The 13377-nt window shown below is 35.9% G+C and overlaps 1 protein-coding gene across 1 annotated transcript in view; it reads right to left on the reverse strand.

Moving 5' to 3' along the window:
* The window catches only part of Rock2 (Rho associated coiled-coil containing protein kinase 2), a 142439-nt gene that overhangs the window by 3827 nt on the left and 125235 nt on the right, over nucleotides 1-13377 (reverse strand). Inside the window, exons 28-33 of the mRNA XM_076834028.2 lie at nucleotides 11434-11504; nucleotides 10481-10569; nucleotides 9978-10056; nucleotides 8385-8646; nucleotides 8085-8298; nucleotides 997-1097 (exon numbers count right to left, since the gene is read on the reverse strand). Of these exons, the coding sequence (XP_076690143.1) occupies nucleotides 1010-1097; nucleotides 8085-8298; nucleotides 8385-8646; nucleotides 9978-10056; nucleotides 10481-10569; nucleotides 11434-11504 (803 nt within the window). The 3' untranslated portion in view covers nucleotides 997-1009. The remainder of the gene's footprint in view (nucleotides 1-996; nucleotides 1098-8084; nucleotides 8299-8384; nucleotides 8647-9977; nucleotides 10057-10480; nucleotides 10570-11433; nucleotides 11505-13377) is intronic.

Below are 13377 nucleotides of genomic sequence, written 5' to 3' on the forward strand. Positions count from 1 at the left end.
GTTAACAAGATATTAGGGTTAAACAATATGCCACTAATAACACATCTGAATTGAAGTTTGATGTGAGGTTTAACTGCTAGCTGCCTCATGTATTTGAAAGAGCAGTGGTCTTAAGGGCCAAGTTCTACTTGGCTGTTTGGCCCTAAGCCACATTTTTCTTATTTATGAAACAGGAACAAACACAATGTTGTAGTAAAGATGCTCCATAAAACCTGCATATAAACAGATCCCAATATCACATGATGTAAGTACACGTTTTGCAACATGCTGACTTAGTGTAAGACAGGTATTACTTCCTCTAAACACGGTCTACGTAAAAGATCGAGGTCATGAGGCTCAACTTTCATTCCATTTCCTTTAATCACTATTAACCACACTATTTGATGTTTTCTAAAAGCACAGGAATTTTCACAGCATATCATTAGCATTCTTCAGCAAGGGTAACACTGAGTTCTTGCAACATCTCATCACATCACAAAGAAAGCCAAATCAGAAATAGCAATTTCACAGCACTTAGTAAACTTAGAAAGTTTTTATGGTTTGAATTCTTGCAAACTAGAGAAGGAAAGAGGGAGGAGAAAGGGATGGAGGAGGAAAGTAATCCCATGCTATGTTCACAAACTAGTGCAGCTGTAGGAGCTTCAGAACACTGTAATTTTACTTCTCTGAACATGGCTTCTTTGGAATGAATAGAAAGTACCAGAATTAGCTCCTTGTGTTATTTCTACATGTTTCATTCCCAAGATAAAAATTTTTAATTTTGACAATACTGAGAATTTATAGACAATAGAGAATCTGAACATAGCATTTTACTTTTATACTTCACATGGAAATTTCAATAGAAACTTTTCTGTAAACTCTTTTTTAACATAGACTATTAAAAGCAACTTTACAAAATTTCAAAACTAGCGGAAAAATAACGAAAGCCCAACTGCAAACCACATGCTCTACACGGAAATGCTAAAATAACTTTTTTTTTCCATTTTTTTGATTTACCCCATTTATTTCTTCAGAAATCAAAAACATCGTCATCATCATCACCATCATCAACATCATCAAATGACCAATCCCAGTCTTTAAATGCCAAATCAAGCAATCTGCAATAGGAGGTTTGCAAATTTATATTCTTAACATTCTTTATAAACTACAGCTTAATGCTATGACTGAGAAATCGTATTTCAAATGTGCTGTAAGCATTTTCACTTTCCCTTCACCAATAACAGAATTAAAATTAAGATGGATGCATAAAAGAAAACTTTCCCTTTGTATGTAAATGTACACAATTATGTTGGCCAGGTACGCTTTCTAGAATACTAGTTAACTGAAGGCAGAGATAATATTTGGGAAAATATCATACAATCTGCTTCCTCCTACTCATCACCACTGCCCAGATAAAGATGTGACTGTCCTGCTACTCAGTCTGAGAAACATGAAGGCTCAACAGCTGCCAATATTCCCTTCACAGTAGTGCCTAGATTACCCGCTCACATTTCTCCACAATAGCACCACAAAGCCTAGAAGAATAGGGGAGTGACACCCTAGGAACACAGTCTTTCCAATACCAACAGTGCCCTACCCAGCTCAGGGGGTCACCAACACCTATGCTCTACATATGAAAAGGTAGACACAAAGGAAAAGCTACAGGTATATAAGCGACATGGACAACTTATCTTGGCTAAATAAATTTTACTTAGTGCTGGGGTTTTGTCTTCTCTCCAATCCAATAATCAGTAACACTGAAATCACTGTATTAAAAAAAAAAATAGGAGTTATTGTTCATTATTTATAACTGTGACATTCATTGATTTGTGCCAAGGAACTCATCTGGTCCCCAAAATCTCACCTGGGATCACTATGTCAGTGGTTCTCAACTTTAGAGAATATGATCTTCTGAATGCTCTTTGAAACTTTGACAAAACAGGTTTATGGATGTTATCTTAAAACTAAACAAACCAACTAAAATTCTTGTCTTCTAAAGTGGCAGAACAAGGAAAATCTGAGAAAACAAACTTTGTGGGGCACGGTGGTGTAAACCTGTAATCTCAGTGGTACAGGAAGCTTAAGCAGGAGGCTCCTGAGTTCAAAGCCAGCTTCAACAACTTAGCAAGGACCTAAGCAGTAAGAGCCTGTCTCTAAAGAAAATATAAAAAAGGGATGGGATGGGGGGCTCAGTGGTTAAGGCCCCAAGGTTCAATCCCCAGTACCAATAAATAAATAAACAAACACAAACTTTGATATAATTTTACTTATCTATTTGCAGATCACAGCTTGGTATACACTAATTTTATGAGGCTAAAGTAACTTTTACCTTTTGTTTCAACTTGGAAGATTACTACAGGTAGGGCTTCCTAGATTCCTGGAAGATTACTATAGGTAAGCCTCAGTTTCAGCACATTTTATGAAAAATCAGCATTTCATACCCTTCCAGAAGCTCTGAAGTATGTGTCAGTGCCACAATCTCAAGTTTCACAGTCCAGTCACACAGTTGCTGTGTGCAATACATGATAGGACTTCCCTAAGACCTCTCTTTCATCCCTTCTATTCAGTCATTTAACTTTGGTTTTTTCAACTTTAAAAAATCTTTTTGAATTTATGTTTCTTTCCTCCATTTTCACTGTCAGTTCTCAGTTCAGGGTCTCATTAAGTTTGAACAGACCAATCCCTCATTGAAATACCTCTATTTGTAGAACAAAATCAAAGTTCCTCAGCAACGTGTAGCTGGTTCTTAAGTTAGGTTCAAAACTTCCTTGTCAGCATCATGTCATCTTCTACCACTTCCTACCGTCACTTGCTCCTGACCCCACTGTGGCTTGTTTCACACATGAGTAATTCTGACAGCTTCATTCTTCTGCATGTGACATTTTGCCTGGAATTGTTTTTGCCCTTGTTTGTTTGCCTGGAAAATTAACGATTCTCCATTTTTTGTAAACCTTTCATGCTACTCCCACCCCAATTTTGGGTATTAAACCCAGAGGCACTCTACCCACTGAGCCACATTTATTGAGACGGAGTCTCCCTAGGTTGCTGAGGCTGGCCTTGAACTTGCAGTCCTCAGCCTTCCAAGCTGCTGGGATCACATGTGTGCACCACTGTGCTGGGTTCGAGACCTCCCTTCATACCTCCAGCAGAATTCACCATGCTTTCCTTTGGTGTTCCATGTCTCTATTGCAGGCAACATTTTATAGGGCAGTTCAATTATCCGTTTGCCTGTTTCCTCCATTAACTGGTAAGTTACAACTCAGGACTTCGAGACTGACTAACAAAGAATGCTTCAGAGGGTGCACTGAATTTTGAGTTCTACCAGCAATACACAAGAACATTCACTTCTATCTTACAAAACTGAGTTTCTTAATCCTTGCCAGTTTGGCAGGTGAGAAATGGTTTTATGTTATAGCTGTAATTTTTTGCTTAATAATTATTTTGATCACATTTTTACTTTTAAAAGCTACTTCTAGAGTAGTGCCTCAATGGTTTTCACTACTTTTATATTAAGATAAGGCAGTTAATGATTTAAAAGACATCCTGTTTGTTTTGCAATGCTAGGGACTGAAACCAGGGCCTCTTGCATGCAAATACTCTGCAACTGAGCTACATCCATCAGCATCTAAAATATTTTTATGTACAAAAATATCAACCCAGACTTTTCATATATACGTTGAAAATATTTGGTATTTTAACTTATTGTAAAATAGTGTTTCAAACTTTTACAAGGCTGTAATTTCAGAATAGTAGTCTCTATATAGTCACTTAATTTATTCCATTTACTTAGTGGGCTTATTTCAACACTTTTAAGTTATATACAACTTTATCATTTTTCCCAAATAATTAGTCTGCTAGCTTTCTAGCACTTAGAAGTAGAAAAGAATGAATATAAGATCACCATGACACAAAAGCTCTCCTCACTCTGAAGTTTTAATTATGCTGGCATTTTCCCCCTTAAAACCAGATAGCACCACAATGAGCACTAGTTGAATTTCTGCTTTATATTTTCCAGAATGGTTTAAATATTGTATTTTTAAAAAAAGACCCCAGGGGGAAAGGAGCAAGAAATGCACCCCAGCCAGGCCAGTACTTTTGTGTCTTGTATTGAAACAAATTATTATCTCCCTGTCTTCATCAAATTAGCATTTTATTTTAAAAAACCTACTTTCCAGCACAGTATCTTAATTTTAATGGAAAATCATCAAGGTAGCACTCATTTAGAATACTGTTTCTATACATTATGCTTCTTAAATGGTCAATTAACTTCTATTTATACCACAGAGAGGCCAATAGTGGAGTGTTGTAGTTCATAGTGCAGGCTCTGAAACCAAATTATTTGGACCTAAATTCATAACCCTACAGCTTTCTGCTGTGTGATCTAGGGCAAAACCGTGCCTCAGTTTTCTTATCTATTAAGTGGAGGTACGAATAGCTACCTCATGGTGGTTTTGAGGGTAAGTAAGTACAGCAAAAGCTCTCAGAAGAGGACCTGGCATATAATGAGCATTCAAAACAGTTCTTTTATGTAATAATTAAAGCTACCACTCATCTATTACTTTAATCACTTCACTAGAGAAAAGGGGAAGTGATGTAGTAAGAGCTGATTGGAATCTAGAATGTCACAGATGCTAAAGGAAAACAGATAACAGAGCAACTGTTAACAAAGAAAGATACCATCAAAAGATTAGGCAAATATTTATGGACATGCTTTATTTAGTATGTACACAAATATATGCATAGGATGTGCCTAACAAAGCCAAAGAGGTGTTTTAAGAAGAAAACCAAGTGTATTAGTTCAACTAAAGCCAGACTGGTTTTCAACTAAGTCCAACTAAGACTAATATTAAGTATACATAAACTTAAGAGCTAGAGGGGCTGGGTTGTGGCTCAGCGGTAGAGTGCTCTCTTAGCACGTGTGAGGCTCTGGGTTCGATCCTCAGCACCACATAAATAAAACATATTGTGTCCAACAGCAACTAAAAAATAAATATTAAAAAACAAAACAAAACAACAACAACAACAAAAAAAACCCCTTAAAAGCTAGATATTAAACCACTGCTGTTAAAACACCAGAAATTCTATCCCTATGTTTTCTTGGATGACTCTTTACCATCTCTACCCATCTGTATAGTATGATATGAACGAGCAGAATGTTAAAGGTCATCTCGTCTGAAACTAGACCACCTAGAGAACATTCCATCTAATGTCTTCAAACCTGATGTCTGCACAGAAAATACAGAGGTAAGCAGCTCCAGCAAAGTCTCACTTAGGGCCCACTGAGAGGGCATGAAGGTCATGCAAAAATCTGGTGATAGGGAACTCACTGTTCCAGAATAAGCCAATTCTTCCAATTTTAGAAATCCCTGAATGCCTGATAGGTTTCCCTTACTGAACTGAAAATGTACCTCTCTAATTGGGTTTGTTCCAATACATTTTCCAAGGAAATTCTTCTTTCTTTTTAAATAATAAAATATCTTTGCTTCTTTCATGTACTACATGTACAATACTTTCATATGACCTACTAATAACCTCATTCATTCTCTTCTATATGCCTTCCAATTTGTGTACATGGCTCTTAAAATGAAAACATAAACACCCAAAATAAAATACCAATTGTTGGGCTGGGGATGTGGGCTCAAGCGGTAACGTGCTCGCCTGGCATGCACAGGGGAGCTGGGTTTGATCCTCAGCACCACATAAAAGTAAAATAAAGATGTTGTATCCACTGAAAACTGAAAAATGAATATTAAAAAAACTCTCTTTCTTTCTTCTCTCTCTTAAAAAAAAAAATACCAATTGTAGGTGACTCCTGGAAGACATACATGTAAAACAATTTGTGAGTTATTGGAACAATGGAGACACTGATGTTAAAAACAGTGGAAGAGATGTTTCAGAGGCATAACGAAACCTGATTATATATATATTTTAAATATTTTTTAATTGTCAATGGACCTTTATTTTATTTATTGATACATGGTGCTGAGAATTGAAACCATGACTCACACACACTAGTCAAGTGCTCTGCCACTGAGCCACAATCCCAGCCCAAAATCTGATTATACTTTAAATGTGCCCATCTTTTATGTTTAGAATTTTAGAGTACATGAAATTTAAGATTTTTCAAAGCATACTCCATACATTGTTTAGTTTTAATATTAGTTTTACCTATATGCATGATTATGAGAGAAAGAAATCCCTATTACTTACTGTTGGTACAACAGATCAAAAAAAAAAAAAAAATGAAGAATGATTTGAAGGGCAGGGCAAGTTAAAAAAAAAAGTGACAAAAATCAAAAGTAAATGTGCTTTCAAATACACCATAATGTTAATTTGGAGTGGAGGCAAAAGAAGTTATTCATAAATCAGTGAGCATGAAAACAGAAGGTTAAGTCAACGAGAGCATGCCACACTTGGTCTGAAAAATGGTTCATCAACTAATTCTGTATGTTATCACATTCAAGGAAATCATTAACTTATATCAAAAGGAATAGGGTTGTTCCAGTTTCAGATTTAAACAAACTGTTTGCCCTTCTGGAATATTAATTTTAAAAAAAAGATGACAAGACTATGCTACTTCGGGTCTAGTTCTAGATTAACAGGTTACTATGGTAACAGCTACACTGTAAAAAGCAAGCTCTCTCTGGCAGCTGGCTGTACCACCATGTGAGACACTCTGCCACGTGATAATACGGCAGGAAGGCCCTCATCAGATGCTGGTGCCGTGGACTTCCCAGCAAACCACATCTAAATAAACCTCTTTTCTTTGTAAATTATCCTGTCTGTGATACTGAGTTTAAACAAGAGAAAACAGACTATGACATAAGGTATTAAAATAGCACTTATGCATTAATAGTTCAACAAAATTAAAAACAAAAACTTAATTTTTAGATGTTTTACACAAGACACATGAAATGGTCTTTAATGTTTCTGAATTTTTGTTTCTTTAACTTTGTTACTATCATATAAACACTATTTTTAAATATTTAGTTTTATCATACCTCACACAAAATAACATTTTCACTGATGACACACCCATTCTAACTCTGTCATTCTAAATTATTTCCTTGAGATATTAGTTTCAAGAAAGTTTCATACAAGTTATTTGTGGTTAGAGTAAGATTTCTGATAATACAGCCAATCATCATTATTCATATACTAAAGGTCTTGTTTTAGGGAACAAAAAGGATACCTGAAATTAAATTTCTGAACTAAGCATATACTTTTTCCTTAGTTGACCAAATCCTCATGCTCAATTAATACTAATGCTTATAAACCCTGCAGTAGCTAGTAAGCCAAGACATGGATATTCCAAATGGAAAGTTATTAAATGACTTATTGTAGTCACATGAAAATGGCTCCATTATAATGCTTTTGTGCTTAATGAACATTCCTAACTTAACTCTATTGAATTTCAAGTCACTAGTTAATATTTATATTTTAAAATCTTGTCTATGTTTCTGTTTAAGTCACAGACAAGTCACTGCTTTAAACTTATAGAAGTAAATTAAGCTTGAATCCGATTTCAGTTCTGCCTCCCAAGTCACCTATCAGAAAAGAAAGTTAGCTGTATGAAACACAGTGGAAGATCTGGGTGCAATGAGATGCCATTTCCCAAGTCACTAAATTAGTCAATGTGTTTATTAAACCTGAAAACATTATGTTTATATGCAAAAATATGTCAAAAGCAAGTCCTTTAAAAATATTTGGTATTCCATTGTTCATAAAAATACCAAGTAAGAGTTGGGGCTATTGCTTGGTGGTACAGTGTAGGGCTTGCCTAGCCCTGCAAGCCCCTGGGGTCAATCCTCAATGATGCAAAAACAAATAGAATTTTTTAAAAAAGAAGGAGGGCTGGGGCTGTAGCCCAATAGCAGAGCTCTTGCCCAGCATGTGTGAGGCACTGGGTTTGATCCTCAGCACCACAAAATAAATAAATGAATGAATAAATAATCAAACAAACAAAATAAAGGCATTCTGTCCATCTACAACTACAAAAAAAAAAAAAATTAAAAGAAAGAAGTAAAGTTATAGTTTGAATTAGTATGGACATAAATAACAAAATTTTAATAAAGGAACTTTTATCACAAATTTTAATTTATTACCTTGGTTTGTTTGGGGCAAGCTGTCGACTTGGCCGTCTGATAGACTGGTTTTGTTGGATCTTCATTGAAGTTCTAGGAGATGACCGTGCAAAAGGGTCTGGAGCGGGGGGCTTTTTAGGTATCTTTTTCACCAACCGACTAACCCACTTCTGCTGCTCTTCTGTAGAATTTGCTAATAACAACAGATTCTTTGCCGTTGATATATCATAATACACTATAAAGAAATATTTGGAATCAATTAATGTGCTTAAAATGATCTGAACATAAATAATACTAATGCAGTAAGAAATTCTCATTTACCTTTGCAAGGTGCTATAATTTCCTCCTTTTTGTCCATGTGATCTTTATGACATTTAATATGGCAACGGCGACACTCTAAAGCAGGAGGGGGCTTAAACATGTGCCACAGTGGCTTCATACAAGCCTCACAGTTGGTTGGGAAATGATAAAGAGTAGGAATAAATTCATGCCCTTTGTGACAAATATAATTAGATTTTTCTCCCACTGGCTCCACTGGAAATTCTTGTTCCTTTTTACTTTCTCCTTCATTGGCATACAGAATCTATCAAAAGAACAATCATTTCTAGACGTAAGTTTTGTTGTTTTTTTTTAAATGTAGAAACAACTCTGGTAGTGTAAATAAAATCAATTTAGCTGAAATTACTCTGTAAAAAGAAAATGCATTTGAAGTTCAAATCTAAGCAGGTTCTGCCTAAAGAAAAGCTATGTGAAAAGTCATTACAGGGTCACTTAGCTTTGCATTTCAAAAGAAATAATTTTGTTCAAATGCTGTCTCATAGATTTTTCTGGAAATCTTATTATGCTTCAGCAACACTATCAGAATGGACCAGCAAAAGATAAATCGTGTGAAATTCACAGGTCCAATCCTTAAACAGATTGTTCAAAATCATCACCTGGGAATTGGGAGTGTAGTAGGTCATTGGTGGACCCAGGCATTCGGTTCAATCTCCAGGATACCCGCTTCCCATCAAAAAACCACCAACAGATTCACAAAATAAACAAACCAAAAAAAAAAAAAAAAAAAATACCCCAATCACCTGATAAGAACTGGGTAGAGGTTCTCAGCTCACTAGTACAGTGCTTGCCTTGCATGCAGGAGGTCCTGGGTTTAATCCCCAGCACATACACAAAGAACATATATGTTCTTCTTAAGAACAGAAAACAAAGTGATTCCCATATGTACAGCTTTTTAAAGAAAAAAAAATTTTTTTTTGTAGTTGTAAATGGACAAAATGCCTTTGATGTTATTTATTTATTTTTATGTGGTGCTAAGGATTGAACCCAGTGCCTCACAGAGGCTTGACAAGTGCTCTGGTACTAAGCTACAGCCCCAGCCCTGTACACCTTTTTAAAAATGACATGTACTTAGCTGAAGGAGGGAAAAAAGAGAAAAGGATGTACAATATACTCCACATAAACACTGTAAGCACCCAGAAATCAAGAGGGCAATTCCCACAAGACACCAGGTAGTGTCTATACAGAGGGAACTCAATACTAAATTGCTGGGAATCATTTGGCTTCATGTTAAATAGGAAATAAAAGGGTCACTGGGTACAAAGTTTAACTTCATAAGTGCCTCCAGAGAGAGCTGATTATAAAACCCCAAACAGGAAAAAGTTCATGCTTTAAAAAAAAAAATCACAACCAACCTGGGGAGAAACATGGTGTAAACACACTACACAGCTTTTAATAAGTAAAATTATCGAGAGAGAAATGGAGATGTCCCCAACAGAATAAGCACAAAAGAAAATAATTTTTAAATGGGACTGAAACAGAAAGGTCAACTGAAGGTATCCAGAGAAGAAAGGAATTTAATATGTTTTGTCATGTGGGAACCTCCAAGGGTGAAAAAACAAAACAGATTATGTTTACCTGGAATATCCTTGGAATTTCTTTAGCATCTGCTCTGTATACATCTGTCTGTGTAACTGGTCGGACATGAAATAACTTGCTGCAAAAGATTTTTCATAAAAGAATAAAATATTACCCAAGGATCAAATTCCAATAGTTACCCTAACTTATGTAAGAAATTGAACACTTTGACCCATGTTAGAGGCTCACAGAGTATCTTCTTCTATTAATCCTTAATATTTTCAGAAATTTCCAGGAAACCAAATTTTCTAATTTAGTTTCAGAAAACAATACATTACAGACCCATGAAATAAAGACGTTTCAGATAATCCTATCCTCCAGATTTTCCTGGGGAGAAGGAGACTATAAGGAAAATAACATCAGGACAGGAGGAGCTAGCTGAGCTTTTCCATGAATAATAACAAACAGTATTACTCTGTGAGAAAAGGTCAGGCGGACGTTCTTACCACACTTTAAAAAGATATGAGGAGATAGTCTCTAACTATTCTAGTAAAAATACTTACTCTATATCTAAAACCATGTAAGGATTAGATTGTTCTTTATCTTGTTCGCTGTCATAGAAAAGAATCTTCTTACTGCTTACAATCACATACTGTTAGAAAGAGGGAGGGAAAGAAATCAATGAATAAAGTAAAGTTACACACCATATTTATTGATTTTTTGAAAATACATTCTGTTAGCAATAAGAATCACAAAATACCTAAGTATCTAAAAAGTGTTAATATAGCCTCAGGAAAGTCTTTCTTAAAATAACAATAAATTTGTAGCTATTTTAAATAAGCAAACAGGGGGATAAAGTCAATTACTTTTTGGACATAGCTTTGGGATCCAATAGTGTAAAAAAATGAACATAATGGGCTGGGGCTATATAGCTCAGTTGGTAGAGGGGTTGCCTCCCCTGCACAAGGCCCTGGGTTCAATTCCCAGCACCATATACACACACACAAAAAAAACAAAAACAAAAACAAAACAAAACAAAAAAAACCCACAATGACATCAAAATTACAGTAACAGAAGAAAAGAACTAAATGGATCTTTCTATCATATCCAGAGTTGTTTTGCATATGAAACAGCAAAATCACCAAAGTCAACAGGTTTATATTTTCCTAACTCCATGAAAAACAGAAGAAAAAAATTTTTTTTAATATTTTTTTTTAGTTGTAGATGGGTACAATATCTTTATTTGTTTATTTTTATGTGGTGCTGGGGATCAAACCCAGGGTCTCACACATGCAAGGCAAGTGCTCTACCACTGAGCTACAACCCCAGCCAGAAAAAAAATTTTACAGTGAGAAATAAAATCACATCATTCTAAATTGGAAAGTATAAACAAGTGTTCTTTGACTAAAAGGTTTAGTCATGTACGTCTTACAACTATGAAAATGAAGTGGCTGGAGTTAAACCAGAAAGGGGCGGGGGGGGGGGGAGACGAACCATATTCAAAAGTACTAATTACCTTTTTAACCCATCCAAATTTCTTAGTGTTGTTTCGAACAGGCAAGGAGAGCCATCCTTCTAACCTCGATTCTATAAATAAGCACAAGATTGTAAGGATAAATATGAAAATTTTCTTCATATAATGAAGAATTTAGCATAATTTTAATATGGAAGCCACAAGACCAATCAAATAGTCCCTTCAGAATTTATCACTGTGCATTGTCTGGGACACAAATAATGCAGGATTGGTAGAAGCAAGTTATGCAATGCCAAACAAAATCCAGGCTATTCCACAGTGGTGCTGAGGCTTGAACTCAGAAGCTCACACTCGCTAGGCAAGCAAGTGCTTTACCACTAAGCCACATGCCCAGCCCCCAGGGTGTAGCACAATGGAAATAAATAGTCTTCAATTTTATGTAGTCAAATGTCCCACTGATTAAATTCATGCACTGGCAAAAATCTAAGAGACAAGACACAAAACAACAAACAAACAAACCCCCCCAAAACAAAATCACCAAAACTTAACAGCTCTTTATTCTCACTGTTAACATCTGCATTAGGATCTTTTATTTTTCTTTTGAAAGAAGGCCTAACTAAAAATATAATATGCATTTTTGAGAAAACATTTTAAATGAGTAATGTTTTCAGAGAATATGGTCTTTCAAAATGGCTATAATAAAATGAAGTAAAATTGTAGCAGATGAAACTTGGTTAACAAACAGCAATAAGACGTCGTTGCGCACGCCTGCAATCCCAGTGGCTCTGGAGCCTGAGGCCCTCAGTAACTCAGCGAGACTCTGCCTTTAAATAAGATATAAAAAGGGCTGGGGATGTGGCTCAGCGGTTAAGCATCCCTGGGTTCAACGCCTTTACCAGAAACAAAAAAACAATATAATCAAAAGACTTCTAAACTCCAAAATAACAAAATGAGTAAAATTCTAGTTCCACAAAGAAAGTGTCTAAGTCCTTGGAATTTGTTCTAGTACATTTGATCAATATCTCTTCTTTGGAAGGGGGGTACCAGAGATTGACTCAGGGGCACTCAACTACTGAGTCACATCCCCAACCCTATTTTGTATTTTATTTAGAGACAGGGTCTCACTGAGTTGCTTAGTGCCTTGCTGTTGCTGAGGCTGGCTTTGAACTCCTGATCCTACTGCCTTGGCCTCCCAAGCTGCTAGGATTACAGGTATGAGCCACCCACTCAGCTTGATCAGTATCTTTTATTGAAGTAAGTGAAATACTATTTTGGGAGGTTATTCTAACAATAGAAGTAACTGTCAATTATTTAACATCCATTATGTGTCAACTGTGTTAGAGGCTTAACTACAAGCCCCTCTAGGGTAAGGCTTAGTCAGATTTTTTTCATGTCCTTTAAAGGCCCAGTGGAGTGTCCAATAGGTTTTAAGTGCTCAATGACAAACCTAAACACATTCTCTCCAATAGCCTACAGGTATTTTTGCTCTGTCACTCCTGACATGAAACTTCAGGAAGAATTTCTTAGTTAAAAATGGATGAAATAGGCAATAAAACCATGCACTCTTTTTTTGGGTACCAGAGATTGAATCCAGTGGTGCTTAACCAGTGAGCCACATCCCTAGTCCTTTAGAGACAAGGTCTCGCTGAGTTGCTTCAGGACCTTGCTAAGTTGCTGAGATTGGTTTTTGAACTTGAGATCTTCAGGCTTCAGCCTCCTGAGCCACAGGGATTTACAGGCATGAACCACTATCCCTGGTACCATACAATCTTATGTAATATAATGTTCTTATAATTATATCAGCACAATAAACGATCTATTAAAATAGCAATTCATTATAAAAATGCCTTAAAAATACTTTGTTCATGCAGCAGTTCATTATTAACTAAGTCTACAGTTAGTCAGAGTTAGTGAATATCAGTTAATATTATAAAAAAATTTCAAAGGGACTAAAATTAAGGGCAGCGGGGAAAACTCCAAAGACAA

Source organism: Callospermophilus lateralis, chromosome 14 (assembly GCF_048772815.1).
Source record: "Callospermophilus lateralis isolate mCalLat2 chromosome 14, mCalLat2.hap1, whole genome shotgun sequence".
NCBI lineage: Eukaryota > Metazoa > Chordata > Mammalia > Rodentia > Sciuridae > Callospermophilus > Callospermophilus lateralis.